The sequence below is a fragment of the Carcharhinus amblyrhynchos genome, chromosome 26 (genome assembly GCF_965287045.1).
Source record: "Carcharhinus amblyrhynchos chromosome 26, sCarAmb.v2.hapA, whole genome shotgun sequence".
Lineage (NCBI taxonomy): Eukaryota > Metazoa > Chordata > Chondrichthyes > Carcharhiniformes > Carcharhinidae > Carcharhinus > Carcharhinus amblyrhynchos.
In genome coordinates, this window is record NC_137349.1 from 10,551,177 (window position 1) to 10,573,915 (window position 22,739).

A 22,739-nucleotide genomic window follows, 5' to 3' on the forward strand; every position below is an offset into this window, starting at 1 on the left:
AGCTCACTGCCCTGAGTATGCTCCTGAAATGCAACCAAACACAATCATGCAATGCCTTCTAACTTGCCCATTTTATCTTCTGGTTTTCATTCCTCCAAATTACTGGAAGGATAGGCCCGAAACTAGACTTTGAACTTCCAGAACACTGCAGATAATCATCCCCAAAACAGGGCAACACAGATGAGAATGATTAAAGAACTAGAAGCCCAGATGCAGTAAAATATAGCTTGTTGTTTTAATGACAGCCAGCATTTTATCTGCAATAACAGAGGAAAGAAAAATATAATTAGCAGCATGCAAGATAAATGATTGACTCTTCCTACTAGCAGATGCAATCTTAAAGAGTTTGTATGAAATTTCTCTGACCTTTCTTTTAACCCAGATACCCGATTGTAGCCTGCGTCCTGGCCCAAAAGACAAGTCGTAATTCAAGCTGCATACACAAATTCTTGAGTATATTTCTCTTGAAAAGTAACTGCGGTCATTCTCTGTCATTCTCGTGAATTTTATCTTCCAAGTATTTTTTATACAATAGAAACAGGGCATTTAACCCAACTGGTTCATTCCTGAGTCTATGTTCCATGTAATCTACCTCTCCCCACCTTTCTTCATCTCATCCCATCAACATAGCCTCCTATTCCATCCTCTCTCATATACTTCTCCAGTTTCCCCTAGTAGAATTATATTGCTACTTTTTGCCTCTGCCACTCCCTGCGGTAGCGAGTTCCACATCCTCATCGTTGTCTAGGTAAAGACATTTCTCCCGAATTCCCTATTGGATTTATCAGTGACTTCCTTGTATTTATGATCCCTAGTTCTGGCCATCCTCACAAATGGAAATAACTTAATCATTCTCATCTGCGTTGCCCTATTTTGGGGATGATTCCAGTGTTCTGGAAGTTCAAAGTCTAGTTTCAGGCCTATCCTTCCAGTAATTTGGAGGAATGAAAGCCAGAAGTTAAAATGGGCAAGTTAGAAGGCATTGCATGATTGGGTTTGGTTGCATTTCAGGAGCATACTCAGGGCAGCAAGCTTTCTCTTAGAGGCAAGAAGGAGTTCTCCAACCATCCATTGCCCTATCTACCTTACCTTACCAAAGCAGTTTTATCAAGTGTTGCCCCTGGTGGGAAAAATGGCATGATTCCCACCAGATGGGTCCAGTTTGCAATTCACCCACAATTGAGTTTTGTTGGAATAATTCCCACTGAGAAAGAGTTGTGTGGGAACTAAACACATTGGCAAGGCCTGGTCTAGCCGGCATGTGACTCCAGAGCCACAGCAATGTGGTTGACTCACAACTGCCCTCAGCGACTAGGAATGAGCAAGAAATGCTGGCCAGCCAGTGATGCCCCACAAATTATGTTTTGAAAAGTGCCTGAAGAATTTGGGTTTTAATCTCAGGGTCAATCATTTCTAAAGCTCTTACAAAGCTCAGACTGGGTAAGGATGGCAGATATTTTTCCCTAAAGGACATCAGTGAACGAGATGGGTTTTTCCGACAACGGCAATGGTTTCATGGTCATCAGTAGATTCTTAATTTCAGGTTTATTTTATTGAATTCAAATTCCACCAACTAACGTGGCGGGATTCGAACCCAGATCCCCAGAACATGACCTGGGTTTCTGGATGAATAACCTAGCGACAATAACATTGCCCATTACCTCCCACCCCATTTTCTGAAGCTGTGAAGGGCGTTATATAAATGCAACTCCCATTTTTTTGAGTCAGAAGTTAAAGGGGTTGAGCCCCACTCCCAGGATACCAGGTAGTGTCTCTTAACAATATGTTGACAGCTAGTGGAAGAGTAGCTTCCAGCTACTGGAGTGGGGATTCTTAATTCCAGATATTTAAATTAAATTCAAATTCCACCATCTGGCGTGGTGGGATTCGAACCCCGGTCCCCAGAACATTAGCTGCTCAATATATTTGTTTGAAGAGTGTCAGTGGCTCATTTTAAGACATCGCTTGCTACTACATTCAGCTGGGGTTAGTTATTATTCTACTGGTAAGCAATCTCTAAGTTGCAGGTTCACAGAGCACTGACACTGAGAGAGCAGAGTTGTCTAATACACATTGTTTTATCAGGGCCCCACGATAATTTTAGTTCAGTCTGTGATATTCCCACTGATTTATTTATTTCACTGTCAGTTATTTATAAAATCTGGCTGTAGTTTGCTTCCGTGAGATTCAAAGCTTGACGCTGCGATTGTCCCTCCTTCAGTCCATTCTGAGTTGCGGGATCAGTGGGTGGACAGACATATCCTGCGCAGACTTGTAATTGCCAACAAGCAGTGCCGATCTCTCTCAGCCCCCTCTTCATTTCACTAGCAGGGTCACAGCTGTAAAATGATCACCAATCTCAACAACATTCTGGGCTGTCTGTGCTCCCCTGGTGCACAGGGTGTCATTGACTGAGGACCTATGTGTGCTGTAGGGTGGACACTGCTTCAAGGAAGGAAAAGAATGTTCTCCTTCATATCCTGGGACAATATTAGAATCATAGAATCCCTACAGTGCAAAATGAGGCAATTTGGCCCATCAAACTTGCACAGACAATAATCCCACCCAGGCCCTATCCCCGTGGCCCCAAGTATTTACCCTGCAGATCCCCCCGACACTATGGGGCAATTTAGCATGGCCAATCAACCTACCCTGCACATCTTTGGAGTGTGGGAGGAAACCCACACAGACACGGGGAGAACGTGCAGACTCAGCACAGACAGTGACCAGAGGTTGGAATTGAACCTGGGTCCATGGTGCTGTGGGGCAGCAGTGCTAACCACTGTGCCAGTGTGCCACCCTTCAACCAATACCAAAACAGATGATCTAATTATTTATCACATTGCTGCGAATCTTGCTGGACTCAAAATTGGCTGCCTGCCCCGTTTCCTATATTATAAGAGTGACTACACTTCAGTAGATTACTTCATTGGCTGTAATGCAATTTGGGATGTCCTGAAATTATGAAAGGCGCTACATCAATGTAAGTCTTTCTTTTTAACTGTATTTAGTTAAATAGTAAATTAGAGCGCACAGGACTTGGAGTTCTTTGGAGGATAGCGGTTTCCAGCAGGACATTGTAATACTGGGGTGCTACAGTGCCACCTTTGGTAGAAGGTTGTGATTATTGTGTGACCAGTTTACATTACAAATACGCACATATGAATTTGTAACAGTTTGGCAACAGAAATCAAGTTTATCAATTGTTCACTGAAATATGAATATTTAATCCAGGAGTTTTTTAAATTAGTTTTATCAATTTTGTCATGTTTATCAGAATGAAGGGCGGTGATACAAAGTAATAGAATTCTTTCCATTTTGGGCTATCAAACATTCCTAGGACAGGTAGAGCATGGGGTTAGATACAGAGTAAAGCTCCTTCTACACTGTCCCCATCAAACACTCCCAGGACAGGTACAGCATGGGGTCAGATACACAGTAAAGCTCCCTCTAGACTGTCCCCATTAAACACACCCTGTGCTGTACCTGCCCTACAGAATAAATCTCTCTCTATACTATCTCCAACAAACACTCCCAGGACAGGTACAGCATGGGGTTAGATGCAGAGTAAAGCTTCTTCTACACTGTCCTCCCCATCAAACTCTCCCAAGACAGGTACAGCACGGGATTAGATACAGAGTAAAGTTCCCTCTATACTGTCCTCATCAAACACTCCCAGGACAGGTACAGCACAGGGTTAGATACAGAGTAAAGCTCCCTCTAACTGCCCCCATCAAACACAGTAAGAAGTCTCACAACACCAGGTTAAAGTCCAACAGGTTTATTTGATAGTAAACGCCACAAGCTTTCAGAGCAGTGTTTCGGAACAGCTGGCATCTCCACATCATGCCCATCAAACGCTCCCAGGACAGGTACAGCACGGAGTTAGATCCTTCTACACTGTCCCCATCAAACATGATGTGGAGATGCCAGCGTCGGACTGAGGTAAACACAGTAAGAAGTCTCACAACACCAGGCTAAAGTCCAACAGGTTTATTTGGTCGCAAAAGCCACTAGCTTTCGCAGCACTGGCTGCCCCTTCGTCAGGTGAGCTCCCAGGACAGGTAAAGCGCGGGGTTAGATACAGAATAAGTCTATGTATATCCCTTATGAAAAGTTGCAAATGAATCAGCTTCACTGCTCTTCCGTGCAGTTTGTTCCCAATCATAACATAATCCACTTAATTGCATAAGGTGCATATTTTCAGTTCCCTTTGATATCCTATGGTGACATGATGCACTTCAGTGGTTGTGTGCATGAGCGTCATCAGCTATTTGCGTTAAAATACCCCCTCTGGTTACATTCCTGCATACTAATTTGCATATCACGCTTCAATGTCCCGTCCTAGCCAGTAGCAACTGGAATTCCCCTGGTCAGAGAAAGAAGTTCAGCAAGATTAAAAAAAACTCTGACAGATCACAAAGACGAATCCCAAAATCGTACTGCTTCCTTTTAACGACACACCTGCCCAGGAATCAGAGGCGGAATTCTCCATTGGCCTCGGGCGGGATTTTACAAGCCTCGCCCCAGCGAGGTCACAAAATATCGGCCAAGCTTACGTTCGAGGCCTCAGGATTGTTCCATGATATTCTCCCCTCCTTTATCCCTGACAATTTTCACCCTCTGACTCCCTAAATTTGCTGCGCTTTCTCTGAAGACTGAATCAACATCTAAATCTTGATGTTATCTCACTCGGGGTGCGCTCCTGTCCATCATGAGAAGAAGGGAACAAGCAATTGTTCAATGGGTTGATGACACTCCAGTTCTGATGCCCCTCATCTAACTCACTGTATAGAAGAGACTATGTATAATCTTTTGTATATAATACCAACTTTGCCCCAAGCTGTCCCTGCTCATGAACTATCTCAGCACAAGCTGACTGTTTTGTCAACATCCTGTACGACTGCCATAATTTGTTACCCTCTTGCTGGGATACCACCAAATTGTTCTGCCCAAATGAGGAGGAATAAACTGGCTCCCTTTCTTCATTCAGTGCCCTTTGTTGGTTGCAGCAATATTCATCTAAAAAGGATTCCTCCCTTCATAGTCCCTGTATTTATATTTTTAAAAGGAGCCAATTTAATGAGGTTTCCTTGAGTTGCAGAAAGAGTCAGTTTATTAACTACTGTAAACAAGAACATGCCCACACATTCATATAGATCAGAAGTCAGAATTGATTCAAAATTAAATAAGAAAAATATAAGACAGTGCTTCACTCATGACGAGTAGATGTTTGAGCAGTTGTGAGTTGTGATTTCAGTATCATTGACTTGCTGCTAGCTGGCTTTTTACTTCTGTGTCACACACTTTCTGACACTGTTAATTCACACACACACACACAAAACATGGGCCAGCTTTTCAGCTGGTTTTATCCCTGATGTTCCCATATTCCTGGGAGGTAAAATCTACAAATCTGTTTTTGGATGGATATTACACACGGGATATTTCATGTTGAGATGATCATTATCTCCCATTGTCTCCATGAGAGATGGCAAGGTATGCTTTAAAATAATCAGTTTATAACTTTATTTATCACAAGTAGGCTTACATTAACACTGCAATGAAGTTACTGTGAAAATCCCCTAGTTGCCACACTCTGACACCTGTTCGGGTACTCTGAGGGAGAATTTAGCATGGCCAATGCATCTAACCAGCACGTCTTTCAGATAATGCGATGAAACTGGAGCACCTGGAGGAAACCCACGCAGACATTGGGAGAACATGCAAACTTCACAGACAGTGACCCAGGCTGGGAATTGAACCCAGGTCCCTGGCGCTGTGAGGCAGCAGTGCTAACCATTGTGCCACCGTGCCAATCATTGTCTGGAAACAGAGAGAGTGGTTCTATTGTCTCTCTGTGTGTCACCCATCAGTAATTCAACCAATGACTGACTTTAATCAGGTGTTTATCCTTTGTTATTAAGATACTATGGTGCTTTTCAGAACCTAGGAACACAAAGTGTTTCATAGCCAATGGATATATAGTTTCTGATGTATTGTAGGAAACATAGCAACCAGTTTGCACACAGCAAGCTCCTGCAAACAGCAATGTGACAATGGCCAAATCATGTCTTTTTGTAACTTTGGTTGAGGGGTAAATATTTGTTGGGAAAGTGGTGAGAACTCCCCTGATTTTCTTTGGAAGAACACCATTGTTAATGTTGACCCAAGAGAACAAACGGGGGCCCTGGTTAGATGTGTCATCCAAAAAACAGCATCACTAACGGTGCAGCACATCCTCAGTATAGCACTGGAGGGTCAGCCCTGATTTTTGTGCTCATGTCCAGAAGTGCAACATGTACTCAGTCTTGTCTCTGAAGATTCTGTTAACTACAGAGCCACAGCTGCCACCCAGAGAAAGGGCTTGAGGGGGGAAGATACCATCGTAATGAATTATAAAATACATTATTTCACTGAGATAAAAAACTCTCTTTTATATTTTATTTCAATCTTTTTTGAACAATGTGCCTATTATACTTATACATCTTCCACCACCATCTTTAATCTTTCTCTCTTTATCAGACACATCCGTCTGATTACAATGATTAAAGCTGTGGGTGGCACAGTGGCTAGCACTGCTGCCTCACAGCGCCAGGGGCCTGGATTGGATTTTGGCCTTGGGTGACTGTCTGTGTGGAGTTTGCATGTTCTCCCTGTGTCTGTGTGATTTATTTTATGTTTCAGGAGAATGTTTTCAGCTTTTTTCTACAGGTAAGCGGTATGTCTGGCAGGAATGCAGATGCTTGGAATGCAGAATAATTACTCATTTCAACCTTGCAAGTGGTTATGTTAAGTAAAGTTAATGGACTTTTGTTCACTTAAGTTCCCCTGGGAGATCGGATTACAGCGATTGACAGGACCATGTGATATTGGCCGTTTATGTGCAATCCTGGAGGGAGTGCAGGAAAAGAAATAGATTTCTACAGAAAATAGTTGGCGCTTGGCTGTTCTGGTTGAAATTAGAAGAGTTTTGCAGGCTTCTGAAAGCTCTATGTCTTTCTGAACTCTCCAAGGCTGCCTGCACTCAATATAGCAAGTATATTTGTGATTGCTACTGATATTTACAATGGGTTTTTAGCCTAAGTAGAATGTTAATGATTTGGAACTGAAATAGTGATAAGTTAGAAATGAGAGTTGCTTTTTTTTAAAGGGTTTACAGCATGGAAATAGGCCCTTCAGCTCAACTTGATCATGGCACCTCTTTTTCTTTAACCACTAAGCTGGTCCCAATTGCCCACATTTGGACCATGTCCCTCTGTGCCCATCTTACCCATGTAACTGTCTTAATGCTTTTTAAAAGAGAAAATTGTACCTGCCTCTACTATTACCTCTGGCAGCTCATTCCAGACACTCACCACCCTCTATGTGAAAAATTGCCCCTCTGGACTCTTTTGTATCACTCTTCTCTCACCTTAAACCTATGAGGCACTGTACATTGTTTTGCTAGGTTAAAAGCACTGTATGAATACCAAGTTGTTATTGTTATGAACTGATAACTCCCTTCTCATTGTATGATGAGCTTCTTGGTTTCTTGAGCCACACATTAGCTAAGCATCAGCTTCAACCCCTTCCCTCCCCATCCCAAACCAACCACCAGCCACCCTCAGTGCTGCATTTGTGTTTGGAATTTTGACTGCTGCTGATATGAAGATGAAGTTGTCCATTCTAGGCCTGGCTTCCTTTTTCTCTGCTTGACAATTCAAAGAATGAATGATGCAGAGAGCATGAAACAAATTGGAAAGCACCAGGTGATTTGAGCTACATTTAGATTGAGAGAACATTATGGCACGAAAGAAGCCCATTCTTCCCATCATACCTGTGCTGGTTCTTTGAAAGAGCTACTCAGTAAGTCACACTCCCTTGCTCTCTTCCCATAGCCCTGTAAATGTTCCCTTTTCAAAGGTGGGGCGTCACAGTGGCATAGTGGTTAGCACTGCTGCCTTACAGTGCCAGGGACCTGGGCTCGATTCCCGGCTCCAGTCACTGTCTGTGCAGAGGTTGTACATTCTCCCCGTGTCTGCATGGGGTTCCTCCGGGTGCTCTGGTTTCTTCCCACAGTCCAAAGATGTGCAGGTTAGGTTGATTGGCCATGCTAAATTATCCCTAGTTTCAGGGGGTTTAGCAGTGTAAATATGTGGGGTTATAGGAATTGGGTGAGGGATTGTTGTCAGCGCAAGCTTGACGGGCCAAATGGCCTCCTTCTGCACTGTAGGATTCTATTCATCCAATTTATTGCTTGTCCCTTGTTGCCTTTTGTACTTGGATCATTGCAAACTGTGCAGTGAAGGGACTCCCATGGTGTTAGGTAGGGAGTTGAGAGTTTGAGATGCAGTGTGATGAATATTGTACCAGGGGATCAGTTTTGATTTTCTGTGTTCTGTTGCTAATTTGGAACTTGCAGCCAAGTTTTTTTTCCCTGACAGTAACTGGAACAAATTGCTGTACATGTCTCGAGCTGGCTCAGACCAGCAGTAAGTGACCTACAGTAATCCAATTCACGACCCAATACCCAAGTGACGTCAAGGGACCACGGGGACAGTTTCTCTGCATCTGCCTTCTCCCTCACCACCACACCCCCCACAGCTCTCTCCCTCTCTGACGCAACCGAGCCTGGAGAGTTCCTGAAGGAGCTGCAGTTCACACAAATATTTCAGCGTTGGTCAAACAAACAACTGGTTCCCCACAGCTTCCCATACTGGAGAGAGATTGAAGCAGCAGCAAACCCCTGGGCACGCATAAAGCTGCACAACTGGGGTTTTCTTTGCTTTACTTCATCTGTTCACCAAACGCAGTGCCAGCTTGCATTTATATAGCGCCTTAATGAGCTGAAACGTCCCATAGTGCTTCACAGGAACGGCAGCCAAATATTTGACAGTGGGCCACGTACGAGGTACCTGGGGCAGATGACTAAAAGCTTGGTCGGGGAGGTAAGTTTTAATGAGCATTTTAAGGAAAGCGGGTAAGAGTGAAAATTCCAGAGTTTAGGGTGCAGGCCGATGAAGGCATTGCTACCAATGATGTATGAGGCAGGGTGAGATACCCCAGATGGTGCTGCCGGCTCTGTTTGAAGTTTTAGGAAAAGTTCTTCACCAACTATCTCTCCTCTGTCTGAGAATCATAGAATCCCTGCGGTGCAGAAGAAGGCCATTCAGTCCATTGAGTTGCCACCAACTCATTAACAGAGCACCCTGTAAGCCTCGGTATTAACCCTGCTAATTCCCCTAAACCTACACACCTTTGGACACTGAGGGGCATTTTACCATGGCCAGTCCTCTAAACTGCGCATCTTTGGACAGTGGGAGGAAGCTGGAGCACCCAGAGAAACCCACAGGGAGAACATACAAATTCACTCAAGGCCAGAATCGAACCTGGGTCCATGGTACTGCTAGGTAGCAGTGCTAAGCACTGTGCCACTGTTCTGTTTTTATTCCCAGATTTTATTTTCTCTATTGCCGTGAAGAAACTGAGCCTTGTTGATTAATCGTTCCTCACATAAGAACATAAGAACATAAGAAATAGGAGCAGGAGTAGGCCATCTAGCCCTTCGAGCCTGCCCCGCCATTCAATAAGATCATGGCTGATCTGTCGTGGCTCAGTTCCACATTCCCGCCCTCTCCCCATAACCCTTAATCCCCTCTCTCATCAAAAACCCATCAACCCGCGTCTTAAAAATATTTAGCGAGGCAGCCTCCACCACTGCAACGGGCAGAGAATTCCAGAGATTCACCACCCTTTGAGTGAAGAAGTTCCTCCTCAACTCCGTTCTAAACCGCCCCCCCTTTATCTTGAGGCTGTGCCCCCTAGTCCTACTGTCCTTTCTGAGCGGGAAGAGTCTCTCCACCTCTATCCTATCCATCCCATTCATCATCTTATACGTCTCAATGAGATCTCCCCTCATTCTTCTAAACTCTAACGAGTACAAGCCTAGTTTATTCAGTCTCTGCTCATAGCTCAACCCCCTCAACTCCGGTATCAGCCTAGTAAACCTCCTCTGCACTCCCTCCAAGGCCAAAATATCCTTGTGTAAGTGCGGCGACCAAAACTGCACACAGTACTCCAGCTGCGGCCTCACCAATGCCCTATACAGTTGCAGCAAGACCTCCCTACTTTTATATTCAATCCCCCTCGCTATGAAGGCCAGCATCCCATTCGCCTTCCTGACCACCTGCTGCACCTGCAGGCTGGGTTTTTGCAACTCATGCACAAGGACCCCGAGGTCCCTCTGCACCGTCGCGTGCTGCAGTTTTTTGCCACGTAAATCACCTGCACTCTATAATTACCTCTAAGTATCTCCAGAATGTAAAAAGTCTCACAACACCAGGTTAAAGTCCAACAGGTTTATTTGGTAGCCCGAGCTTTTGGAGCACTGCCCTTTCATTAGGTGAGGATGTGGATCCACAAGAGATGGGTGAGATCCTAAATGAATATTTCTCATCAGTATTTACTGTTGAGAAAAGCATGGATGTTGGGGAACTTGGGGAATTAAATATTGATGTCTTGAGGAGTGTACATATTACAGAGAAGGAGGTGCTGGAAGTCTTAAAGTGCATCAAGGTAGATAAATCTGCGAGACCTGATGAAGTGTATCCCAGGATGTTGTGGGAGGCTAGGGAGGAAATTGCAGGTCCCCTAGCTGAAATCATCGATAGTCACGGGTGAGGTGCCTGAAGATTGAAGAGTGGCAAATATTGTGCCTTTATTTAAAAAGGGCTGCAGGGAAAAGCTTGGGAACTACAGACCAGTGATCCTCACATCTGCGGTGGGTAAATTATTGGAAGGTATTTTGAGAGACAGGATCTACAGGCATTTAGAGATGCAAGGACTGATTAGGTACAGTCAGCATGGCTTTGTGAGTGGAAAATCAAGTCTCACAAATTTAATTGAGTTTTTTGAAGGGGTAACCAAGAAGATAGATGAGGGCAGTGCAGTTGATGTTGTCCAAATGGACTTTAGAAAGGCCTTTGACAAGGTACTGCATGGTAGGTTGTTGCATAAAGTTAAATCTCATGGGATCCAGTGTGAGGTATCTAAATGGATATAAAATTGGCTTCTTGACAGAAGCCAGTGGGTGGTTGTAGAGTTGTTTTTCAACTGGAGCATTTGACCAGCAGTGTGCCTCAGGGATCGTTTATATTAATGATTTACATGAGGATATAGGGGGCATGGTTAGTAAGTTTGCAGATGACACCAAGATTGGTGGCATGGTGGACAGTGAGGAAGGTTATCTCCAATTGCAATGGGATCTTGATCAATTGGGCCAGTGGGCTGACGAATGACAGATGGAGTTTAATTTAGACAAATGCGAGGTGATGCATTTTAGTAGATTGAACCAGGGTAGGACATACTCAGTTAATGGTAGGGCGTTGGGGAGAGTTACAGAACAAAGAGATCTAGGGGTACATATTCATAGCTCCTTGAAAGTGGAGTCACAGGTGGACAGAGCGGTGAAGAGGGCATTCGGCATGCTTGGTTTCATCAGTCAGAACATTAAATACAGGAGTTAGGACGTCTTGTTAAAGTTGTACAAGACATTGGTAAGGCCACACTTGGAATACTGTGAGCAATTCTGGTCATCCTATTATAGAAAGGAAATTATTAAAGTAGAAAGAGTGCAGAAAAGACTTACTAGGATGCTACCGGGACTTGATGCATTGAGTTCTAAAAAGAGGCTGAAGAGACTGGGACTTTTTTCTCTGGAGTGTAGGAGACTGAGGGGTAACCTTATGGAGGTCTATAAAATAATGAGGGGCATAGACATGGTAGATAGTCAATATCTTTTCCCAATTGTAGGGGAATCTAAAACTGAAGGGCATAGGTCAAAGATGAGAGGGGAGAGATAGAAAAATGTCCAGAGGGGCAATTTTTTCACACAGAGGGTGGTGAGTGTCTGGAACAAGCTGCTAAAGGTAATGATAGGGGTGGGTACGATTTTACCTTTAAAAAAGCATTTAGATAGTTACATGGATACGTTGGATATAGAGGGATCTGGGCCAAATGTGAACAATCGGGATTAGCTTAGGGGTTTTAAAAAAAGGGTGGCATGGACAAGTTGGGCTGAAGGGCCTGTTCCCATGCTGTAAACCTCTATGACTCTATATCCCTTCAAACCCATCTTACCATTGTAACTGTCTAAATGCTTTTTAAAAAACAAAATTGTACCCACCTCTCCTCCTGCCTCTGGCAGCTCGTTCCAGACACTCACCACCCTCTGAGTGAAAAAATTGACCCTCTGGACCCTTTTGGATCTCTCTCCTCTCACCTTAAACCTATGTCCTCTAGTTTTAGACTCCCCCTACCTTTGGGAAAAGATGTTGACTATCAAGCTGATCTATGCCCCTCATTATTTTATAGACCTCTATAAGATCAGCTCTAAGCCTCCTACGCTCCAGGGAAAAAAGTCCCACTGTATCCTCTCCTTATAAATCAAACCATCAAGTCCCGGTAGCATCCTAGTAAGTTTTTGGATAAAGAACCAAAGACGACATGAAAAAAATATCTTCCTACGTAAGGCATTGTTAGGGTTTGGAATGCATTGCCTGATTGAATGGTGTCGACAGATTCAGTAGTGGCCTGCCGGAGGAAATTGGATAAACATTTGAGGGAGAAAAAATTACAGGCAATGAGCGAAATATGGAGGATTGGGACTAACTGCATTGCTTTTGAAAAGAGCCAGCACAGACTCGATGGGCCGAGGGGCTGTGCCCCACTGTGCTGTGCTATTCTATGATTCTGGAGTCTCTCACTCAACCTTTACTTTATTGGGTGCCAACTTTGGGGCAGCTTGTTCACCGCAGAGAACTTAAAGTACAGAGACCGGCCTCTCAACACAACTGTTGTGTGCCAGTGTTTATATTCCATCTTCTTAGTCAGTTCTCACCAACTCCCCAACATCCCTCGATTCCCTCCAGCCTCACATTTTGCACCAACCCCTTTTCAAGGTTACAGTGCCCCTTTGCTGGAGATGGGATATCAGCCAGAGGGTCCTCAGCACCCCCCCGGTCCCTGGATTGCTGTCGAGTAAATTCTCCAGGCAGGTGTGGGCAAGCACCAGTTTGATGCTGATTATCAGCCAATGGTACAATGGAAAGTAGCCAGTGTCGGTGGAGTCAGTGCCTTTGGGAGAGGAGGAAGGAGAAAACCCGTGAGGGTTAAAACGTGATGATTTCGATCACAGTGCAAAGCTTGTGTGACAGCAGCTGGGCCCTGTCAATAAACTCAGGCCTACGTGGCACAGCGACCATAAGTTATTTTATTTAGAAGCCTAGAATGACTGTGCTGGCTTTTAGAACACCTCAGATTACTAGTTTAAATATATAATCTCTCAGCATCATCACCCAGGGCCATCAAACAGCTAAAAGTCTGCAATAAAATGATTGGCAGCAAATTTAACCAATCAGTGATATTATTGTCAATTTGAACTCCACGTCTCCATTTTCCAAATTACTTGTGATTATTCTTTCAGCTTTTATGACATGGCTCATCTTAATAAGAGTCGCACAATTAATTATTCCCTATTTAAAAGGCATACATTCGCTCCTCCCTTCTATATAATACTTTGAAATTTAGACTCTTATTAATATTTAAGTATTTGGGAGACAGCTAAATCGAATTGATTGCAGCAGAGTTCTCAGCTATGTGTCTGCCAATGAGTTGGGGTAGGGAGGATCTTACAGCAGGGCCCGCGACAATCAGTATCTTGCAGTAAACAGATGGTGGAGGAAATAGACTTTATTTAAACAGCAGTTTATAGAGATCACTGGAAACATAATCTCTATGAACTACAGAAATAGAACTGGCAGCACAGTGGTACAGTAGTTAGCGCTGCTGCCTCACAGCGCCAGGGTTTGATTCCCAGCTTGGGTCACTTTCTGTGTGGAGTTTGCACATTCTCCCCGTGTCTGCTTGGGTTTCCTCCGGCTGCTCCGGTTTCCTCCCAGTCTCTAAGACATGCTGATTAGATGTATGGTTAAGTGTATTGACCCGAACAGGCGCCAAATGTGGCAACTAGGGGAATTTCACAGTAGCTGAATTGCAATGTTAATGCAAGCCTTACCTGTAACTGATAAATAAACTTTATTTTAACTAGTGACTGAAGCAGGAAGGTTCCTTCAGAATGCAATGAGTGGGGGATAGTTACAAAACACAATGGAGGCATGTGGGATTGATCCCAGTCTGTTCCAGGGTTGCTCTGCTCTGATTATGGTGTCACTGCTGCAGGTGTAACTGCTAGGAACGTGCTGTCACTATCTGCAGCTGAGGAGGTTTCCCTGCAGAACAAGAGATTGGGAGATGTAAAACGGAGATGGCTCAGTGCCACCAATGGTGGGATGATGTCATTACAGCATGACATGTTTACATATACAATTTCCATTATGAATAGGAATTTGTAAAGATGATGCTGGTTTTGTCAACGGAATTACGTGCAGATGTAAAACATTTTACCATATTATACAGATGCAGTCATTCATTGATACGCATATATTTCCGCAGGTGATGACAACAAAAACAGTTCTGTAATTGGATTTGAAACAACAAACAGAAAGTGAAACATGGGGAGAAAGAAGATACAGATCTCCCGGATTGTTGACCAGCGGAATCGACAGGTATAGAATTCCCATGGAGGAACAGTAGGGAGGTGGGGGGAGGGTGGGAGACAGGAAACGATGCAACCTCATCTCCATTACACAGCTGATCCCTGTCCACAACTGACTTCCTGGCTAATTTTATTAAACTTTCTGTTGCTGAGTTGTTCCCAATATTTTATGTGACTCCCAGACAGTGAGCATTAGCAAGGTGTTGAGCAGTGGTGGGAATCGTGACCAAGTCCATTTCCTTCAAGACTCAAGCTACTCAGTGATTAAGAATGGGGACCTGATTAATACACCTCCCCTTTCCATTCCAAAGCATCCTAAGAGAATGGTGACACATCTCATGACATTCAACTTTGTACTATGCACAGTTCTGGGTGCCACATGTAAGAAAAATGTGAATGCATTCGAGAGAATTAAAGAGGTTTACAAGAATGGTTCCAGGGTTGAGAAACTTCAGTTCTGAAGATAGATTGGAAAGGTTTGAACTGCTCTCCTTGGAGCAGAGAAGGCTAAGAGAAGATTTGACAGAGATGTTCAAGATCTTGAGGGGGCTGGACAGACAGGGAGAAACTGTTCCCTTCGTAAAAGTTCAAAATCGAGAGGGCACAGAATTAAGGCGATTTGCAAAAAAAACCCAAATGTGATGTGAGGAAACACTTTTTCATGCAGTGAGTGGTTGGGGTCTGGAATGTTCGGCCTGGGATTGTGGTGGAGGCAGCTTCAATCTAAGCATTCAAGAGGGCATTGGGTGATTATTTGAACAGAAACAATGTGCAGGGGAATCAGAAAAATGCAGGGAAATGGCACTGAATCATGATGCTTGTTTGGAAAGCCGATGAAGACTTGATGGGCCAAATGGCCTCCTTCTGCACCATAACAATTCTGTGATTCTGTAGACTGAGCATTGAACCTGGAAAGTTCTGTAACTCAGCGGGCACTGAATTTACCAACTGACATATAGAATCTTTACAGTGAGGAAGGAAGCCATTAGTCCCATCAAGTCTGCAATGACTCTCCGACAGAACATCTTATCCGAGCCTACCCCCATCCCCATAACCCTACACGTTTAGCATGGCTAATCCACTTAAACTGCACATCTTTGGGATGTGGGAGGAAACTAGAGCACCCGGAGTAAACCCACGTGGACATGGGGAGAATGTGCAGACTCCACACAGACAGTCAGCCAAGGCCAGAATTGAACCGGGGTTCCTGGCGCCGTGAGGCAGCAGTGCTAACCACTGTGCCACTGTGCCACCCCTTCCAATGTGTTGCCAAGAGACGTTTTTCAAATCACACCCACTCTCATCAGTTTTTTACAAGTACCGTGCCCTTCTCTTTGTGCCCGTTACCATTGTTGACCTTTTGCCAATATTATCCTGCCAATGGTCACCTGGGCACGCAAGAGCAGACTGGTATTGGCTGCCAGTTGGTGAAGTGAGGTAACATGAGGTATCTGGGAAAAGAGCCCCGGATCGAAAGGGAAGGGAATTTCCTTTACACTTGACTGTGGGAAGAATTTTCAGTTGGGGGCGTTTTCTTGGACTGGTACCAAGACTTCCACAGGGAAAAGTCAGCCATTTGCTCATGTGAGGATCGGAGGAAGAATTCCCAAGTTGCTGCCATAAATCTAAAAGTGAAACAGGAATCTTCACTTCAGTAAGCATGGCAGGAAAGGAAGCTTTCTATTTCTGTGAAGAGAAGGGTCACGCCCTGGGTCGTTGATAACAGGAGACCAGCACCATATTAGGGAGCTTTCGATCAGGTTAAATCCCCAGAGTTTCCTGGAATAGATTGTTCCACGATCCCAGTTGAAATTCCACCTTTTTGGCAGTCTGGGAATGTTAAAGTGACAGGAGAAACTCTCGGAATAACTTGCATAGAAACTTACAGGACCGAAACTGACTATTCGGGCCAACCAACCCATGCTGTGAACAAAGAACAAAGAAAATTACAGCACAGGAACAGGCCCTTCGGCCCTCCAAACCTGCACCGACCATGCTGCCCGATTTAACTAAAACCCCCTCCCCTTCCATGGACCATACCCCTCTTCCCATCCCATTCATGTATTTGTCAAGACCCCCTGTGAGTTACAATGCCACAGAAGGTTCCTCCCACCCTCATTCATCTCTCCCTATCTGCATATCCTTCTATTCCTGTCTCCCACATGCATTAATCTAGCTTCTCCTTTAATACTATTTGCCTCAACTGATTCCCATGGTAACGAGTTCCACATTCTCAGCACACTCTGCATAACTTTTCTCCTGAATTCCCGATTGTGTTCATTAGTAACTATCTTATATTAATGATCCAGGTTAATTTAAGAATAAAAGCTACCAATTTACCAGCTCCTTCCATAGTTCCGCTGATAAGTGTACTATTCGTTGTGACGCTGAGTCACACGGGGTATAGAATGGTGTCAGGGTTTCTCTCTACCCTTCGTTTGGGTCTTCATAGCCACAATGCCAGGAATGAAGCCAGACACCAGCCTGCAGCCCAGCCCCCGATCCCCAACTGCTCTTGCTAACAGGTGAGGATGTTGTAGTCTGCTCTTCATAGTCCAATAGTCTTGGCTGACACCCAGCTGCCTGTCACATTGCTGTTTGTGGCAGCTTGCTATGCACTGATCGGCTGTGTTACACCAGTGGTTACATCATGAACTGATTCATGCATAAATCATTTCATGTTTTATGCATGAAATGATAACTGCACCCCCCCCGCCCCCCTCGGGTGGAGAGGAAAATTCCTATGACACTAATGTGAAGAGGAGCAGGGGAGCTAGGTAGGTTGGCCGTGCTAAAATTGCTCCTTTTTTGCCCACAGGATGTGTAGGTTAAGTGAATTAGGGTAAATGCGTGGGGTTATGGGGATAGGGAAGGGCCTGGGTAAGATGTTCTTTCAGAAAATCAGTGCAGATTTGATGGACAGAATGGCCTCTTCTGCAGTGTACGTATTCTATATAAAAAAAGGTTCCCTTAGTCCTCCTGGTCACTTTCATCCTTCAATGTCACTATAAGAGATTTTCTGTTTTTTTAATCATATTGCTGTTTCTGGGAGCTTGCTGTGCACAAATTGGGCATTGTGTTTCCTTCATTGCAGCAGTGACTAGATTTTTTTGTTCATTTGTGGGACATGGGCGTCGCTGGCTGGCCAGCATTTATTACCCATCCTTAGTTGCTCTTGTTCAGAGGGCAGTTGAGAGTCAGTCACATTGCTGTGGCTCTGGAGTCACATGTAGGCCAGACCAGGTAAGGACAGATTTCCTACCCTAAAGAATGTTAGTGAACCAGATGGGTTTTTCCGACAATCGACAATGGTTTCATGGTCATCCGTAGATTCCTAATTCCTAATATTTTTTATTGAATTCAAATTCAATCATCTGCCGTGGTGGGATTCGAACCCAGATCCCCAGAACATTAGCTGAGTTTCTGGATTAATAGTTTAGCGATAATACCACTACCCATTTCCTCCCCTTTTAATAAGTAGCCCATTGGCTGTAAAGGGCTTTGAGATGTCCTGGGGTGGGAAGGGTAGGCAGTTGTAGAAGGTGCTATGTAAATGCGAGCTCCATCTCTATTTCTCTGAATGCCCTTTTGGCCCAGGCTAAGCTCCCGCAGGGGCCAACTACTGTTTTCAAATCCACTTATGAAGAAACGACATCCAGATTTGCATCAGATTTGCCTAATCTCTGGTTGTGAGTCAGCAGGTCACAAGACTGACGAGTCAGTGTCCATTCTGTCAATGCTGTGAAGCTGTCAGAGCTTCTCAAAAGGTGAATTCCCAAACAAGCATACTCACTCACTCTCAACAAAGTCTTTCGTCTCTTAGCTATCTTTGGCTTGTGGTATTCTCATCAAAGTATCGGTTTCGGTCGCTGTTAGTTTAATATTAAACAAATGTTCTTATTTATGAGTTCAATCAGTGAGTTCTCTTTCACTGACGATATAAAGCAAAATATATCTTTTTACTCGTTCTTGAGTTGTGAGCATTGTTGGCAAATACTGGCTAATTGCCCCTCCCTAATTACCCTGAGAACGTGATGGTGAGCTGCCGCTTTGAATTAGAGTTTATTTATTTATTAGCGTCACAAGTAGGCTTACATTAACACTGCAATGAAGCTACTGTGAAAATCTGCAAGAAACTACAAAAGATCATGAATGTAGCCCAATCCATCATGCAAACCAGCCTCCCATCCATTGACTCTATCTAAACTTCCCGCTGCTCAGCAAAGCAGCCAGCATAATTAAGGACCCCATGCACCTCCCTCCTTCCCCCACCCCCATACTCTCTTCCAGATTCTTCTGTCGGGAAAAATGTACAGAATCTGAGGTCATGTACCAACCGTGGAAAAGTTATGGTGCAGAAAAAGGCCATTCAGCCCATCATGTCTGTGCCAGTCATGAAAGAGAAGAAGTAAATTAGAATCACAGAATCACTACAGTGCAGAAGGAGACTATTCGGTCCATCAAGCCTGCACTGACTGCAATCCCACCCAATCTAAAATCGGATCCTATTCCCATAACCACACATATTTATCCTGCTAACCGTTCATTTTGTTCTCTCATTCCAGCATCTGGTCCATAATCATGCAGCACTTCAGATAAAGATACAGGTACCTTTTAAATTAGTTGAGTGTTTCAGCCACAACCACCAACTTAGACAGCAGATTCCAGATGCCCACCGTCCTCTAGGTGAATTCATTTTTCCTCATGTCCCCTCTAATTCTTCTAACAATCACCTGAAATCTATGCCCTTTGGTAACTGACCCCTCAGTTAAGAGAAACAAGTCTTTCCCGTCTACCCTGTTTTGGCCCCTCATAATTTTGTACACCTCAGTTAGGTCACCCCTCAGCCGCCTCTGTCTAAGGAAAACAACCTCTGCCTATCTGATTTCTCTTCATTGCTGCAATTTTCAAGCCCTGGCAATGTTTTCTTGGGTCATAAGGGAAAATCTTCTTAAGGGGAAATTTGGCGGTGTTCATTTGAAGAGGTAACTGAGAGGGTTGATGAGGGTAATGCTGTTGATGTGGTGTACATGGACTTCCAGAAGGTGTTTGATACAGTGCCGCACAGGAGACCTTTCAGCAAAGTTATAGCTCATGGAATAAAAAGGATGGCAGCAACATGGATATGGATTTGACTGAGAGTCATGGTCAATGGATGTTTGTACTGGAGTTTCCCAGGAGTCAGTGTTGGGATATTTGCTTAGCTTGATATATATTAGTTCCCTAGACCTTGGTGAAAAGTCAAAATTTGTGGAAGACACAAAACTTTAAAGCATTGTGAACTGTGAGGAGGATAGTGTAGAACGTCAAAGGCCAAGTTGGTGGAATGGACAAATATGTGGCAGATAAAGTTCAACAAAGAGAACTGTGAAGTGATTCATTTTGGTAGAAAGAACATGGACAGACAACATAAAAGTTACAACTCTGAAAAGGGTGCTAGAGCAGAGGGATCTGGATGTACATGTGCATAAGTCAAGTTAAAGTTTATTTATTAGTCACACATAGGTTTACATTAACACTGCAATGACATTACTGTGAAATTCCCCTAGTCGCCACATTCTGGCGCCTGTTCGGGTATGCTGAAGGAGAATTTAGCACAGTCAATGTACTTAACCAGCACGTCTTTCGGACTGTGGGAGGAAACTCATACAGACATGGATTGAATATACCTCATGTGCCCAAATGTACTGCCCTGTCTAATAATCTTTTCTCCCCATCATCAATATCCCCCATTACTGGTTTGCACTGCTGCCTCACAGCACCAGGATCCTGGGTGACTGTCTGTGTGGAGTGAAGTTTGCACGTTCTCCCCATGTCTGCATGGGTTTCCTCCATGTGCTCCAGTTTCCTCCCATAGTCCAAAGGATGGGAAGGTTGAATAGATTGGCCATGCTAAATTGTCCCTCGGTGTTCCAAGATGTGTGAGGTTAAGGGGGTTAGTGGGGTAAATATATGGGGTTACTGGGATAGGGCTGAGTAAGATGCTCTGTCAGAGGGTCGGTGCAGACTCAATGGGCTGAATGGCCTCCTTCTGCACTCTAGGATTTCTTTGATTTTTTTTGCTGATTTGTCCTGGAGATGAGCTTTTAATTCCCTCGGACTCCTGGACAGTACTGGAGTGTTGGAAGCACCTACGATGACTGTTTGTTTTTATGTAATGTGTTGAATGTAGTAAGACATCTGACACTTCACAGCAATGTAATCAGATAGAATTTGTCACTGAGCCAATTAAATAGATATTCATTCAAGTGACTGAAAGCTTGGTCAAAGAGGTAGATTTTACAGTGCATCGTAAAAGAGAAGAGAGGGTAAAGGGAAAAAGAGTTTTAGAGAGGGAATTTCAGAATTTAGGTAGTTGAAGACACGGCAGTCCGTGTTGGTGGGATTAAAACTGGGAATGGTCAGGAGACCAGAACTAGAGGAATACTGCTCTTATCTAGCAGATTTGCAGGGCTGGAGGGGATTATAGAGATTTCTCCACAAATTAATTTATGCACCAGGCATTGATTTAAACTGCAAGGGTTTTTGTTGCTCTTCTCTCCTCTCTTGAGCCACTGACTCATACGGAGAAACGGTTGCCGGGGTGCTGTCTGAAGCACACCATTTGATGCAGACTCTGCGCGGGAGTGGGACCTGTGCAGTCTATATCCTTTACGTGCAAAAGCACAGTCACACTGCAGAGGCCCTGATGCCAGCTCATTGTGTTAATGTCTCTTTAGCACCTCACTTTAAGTGTGAAATCCTGAGGGAGGGTCAAAGTGGAGACTCAGTCACCTTCAATGTGACACAGTCTGCACCTATTCATTTCCAAAACAGCAGTCAGAGAACATATTGTAGGATCACACAGCACTGAAGGTGGCCATTTAGTTCAGCATCCCTGTGCTGGCCCAATGAAAGAACTGCCCAATTTATTTATTTATTAGCGTACGTTACTTAATATTAACACCGCAATGAAGTTACTGTGAAAATCCCCGAAGTTGCCACACTCCGGTGCCTGTTCAGCTACACTGAGGGAGGATTTAGCATGGCCAATGTACTTAACTAGCACGTCTTTCAGATTGTGAAAGGAAACCAGAACACCTGGAGGAAACCTACGCAGGCAGGGAGAATGTGCAAACTCCATGCAGACGGTGACCCGAGCCCAGAATCGAACCCAGGTTCTTGGTGCTGTAAGGCAGCAGTGCTAACCATTCTACCGCCATGTTCCTTTACCTGTAACTTTGCAAATTTTTTTTCCTTCAAATATTTGAAGTTCTGGGTGTTGTCCTATCACTTTCCCTCCCCCATAGGGATTGTGCAATGGAACTTGTTTGAACTTGAGAGAAGTTCTCTGAGTTCATTCCTTCCCGTCCTGGATGAGGCGACTCACCTTGGGACACATCCTTTGTTCTTTATTCAGCAGGCCAGACGGTGAGTGTTGTTGTGTTTTTCAGTCTGAGTTGTGTGGTGCACTTTCACTGAATATCTGTTGGTCTCACACTGGCAGGAACTCTCACTTGTGGCTCAGTGCCTATCACTCTGTGGATTGGCACCCCATCCACAAGTATTGACTCCCTCCACCGCTGACACTCAATAGCAGCTATATTACCATTTACAAGATGCACTCCAGGAAATCACCAAGAGAGCACCTTCCAAACCCACAATTTCCACCATCCAGGGCAGCAGGCACATGGGGAACACCACCGCTTGGAAGTTCCCCCCAGTCCACTCACCACCCTAACTTAGAAATATAGCTCTGTTCCTTCACTGTCGATGCGTCAAAAACCTGGAAGTACCTCCCCTACTATGAGTGTACCCAACCACATGGACTGTAGTGATTCAAGAAGGCAGCTCACCATCACCTTCTCAGGGGTGATTAGAGATGGGCAATAAATGTTTGTCTAGACAGTGACGGCCACATTCCATGAATGAATGAAAAAGACTCTAATCTCTGATTCAGAAGATTGTGGGTAGGATTTTCTATCTCCTCTAGTGCTCAAGGCCACCAAAACAGGACTTAAATTCAGGCCAAAACTTTCTGGTCATTTCTATCTGGAAGATCATGCCAGTGGAAAAGGCCAGAAAGTTTTGGCCTGTATGTTTAAGTCCTGTTTTGGTGGCCTTGAGCGTATAATCCATGCTGACACTTGGGGTGTGCTGCATTGTC

The 22,739-nt window shown here is 44.3% G+C and overlaps 1 protein-coding gene across 2 annotated transcripts in view; it reads left to right on the top strand.

The window, feature by feature from the left end:
* Positions 1-22,739, top strand: part of mef2b (myocyte enhancer factor 2b) — a 151,617-nt gene that overhangs the window by 58,628 nt on the left and 70,250 nt on the right. For both annotated transcript variants that reach the window (XM_080212837.1, XM_080212838.1), the window contains exon 2: positions 14,491-14,603. In XM_080212837.1, the coding sequence (XP_080068963.1) occupies positions 14,550-14,603 (54 nt within the window). In that variant the 5' untranslated portion in view covers positions 14,491-14,549. The remainder of the gene's footprint in view (positions 1-14,490; positions 14,604-22,739) is intronic.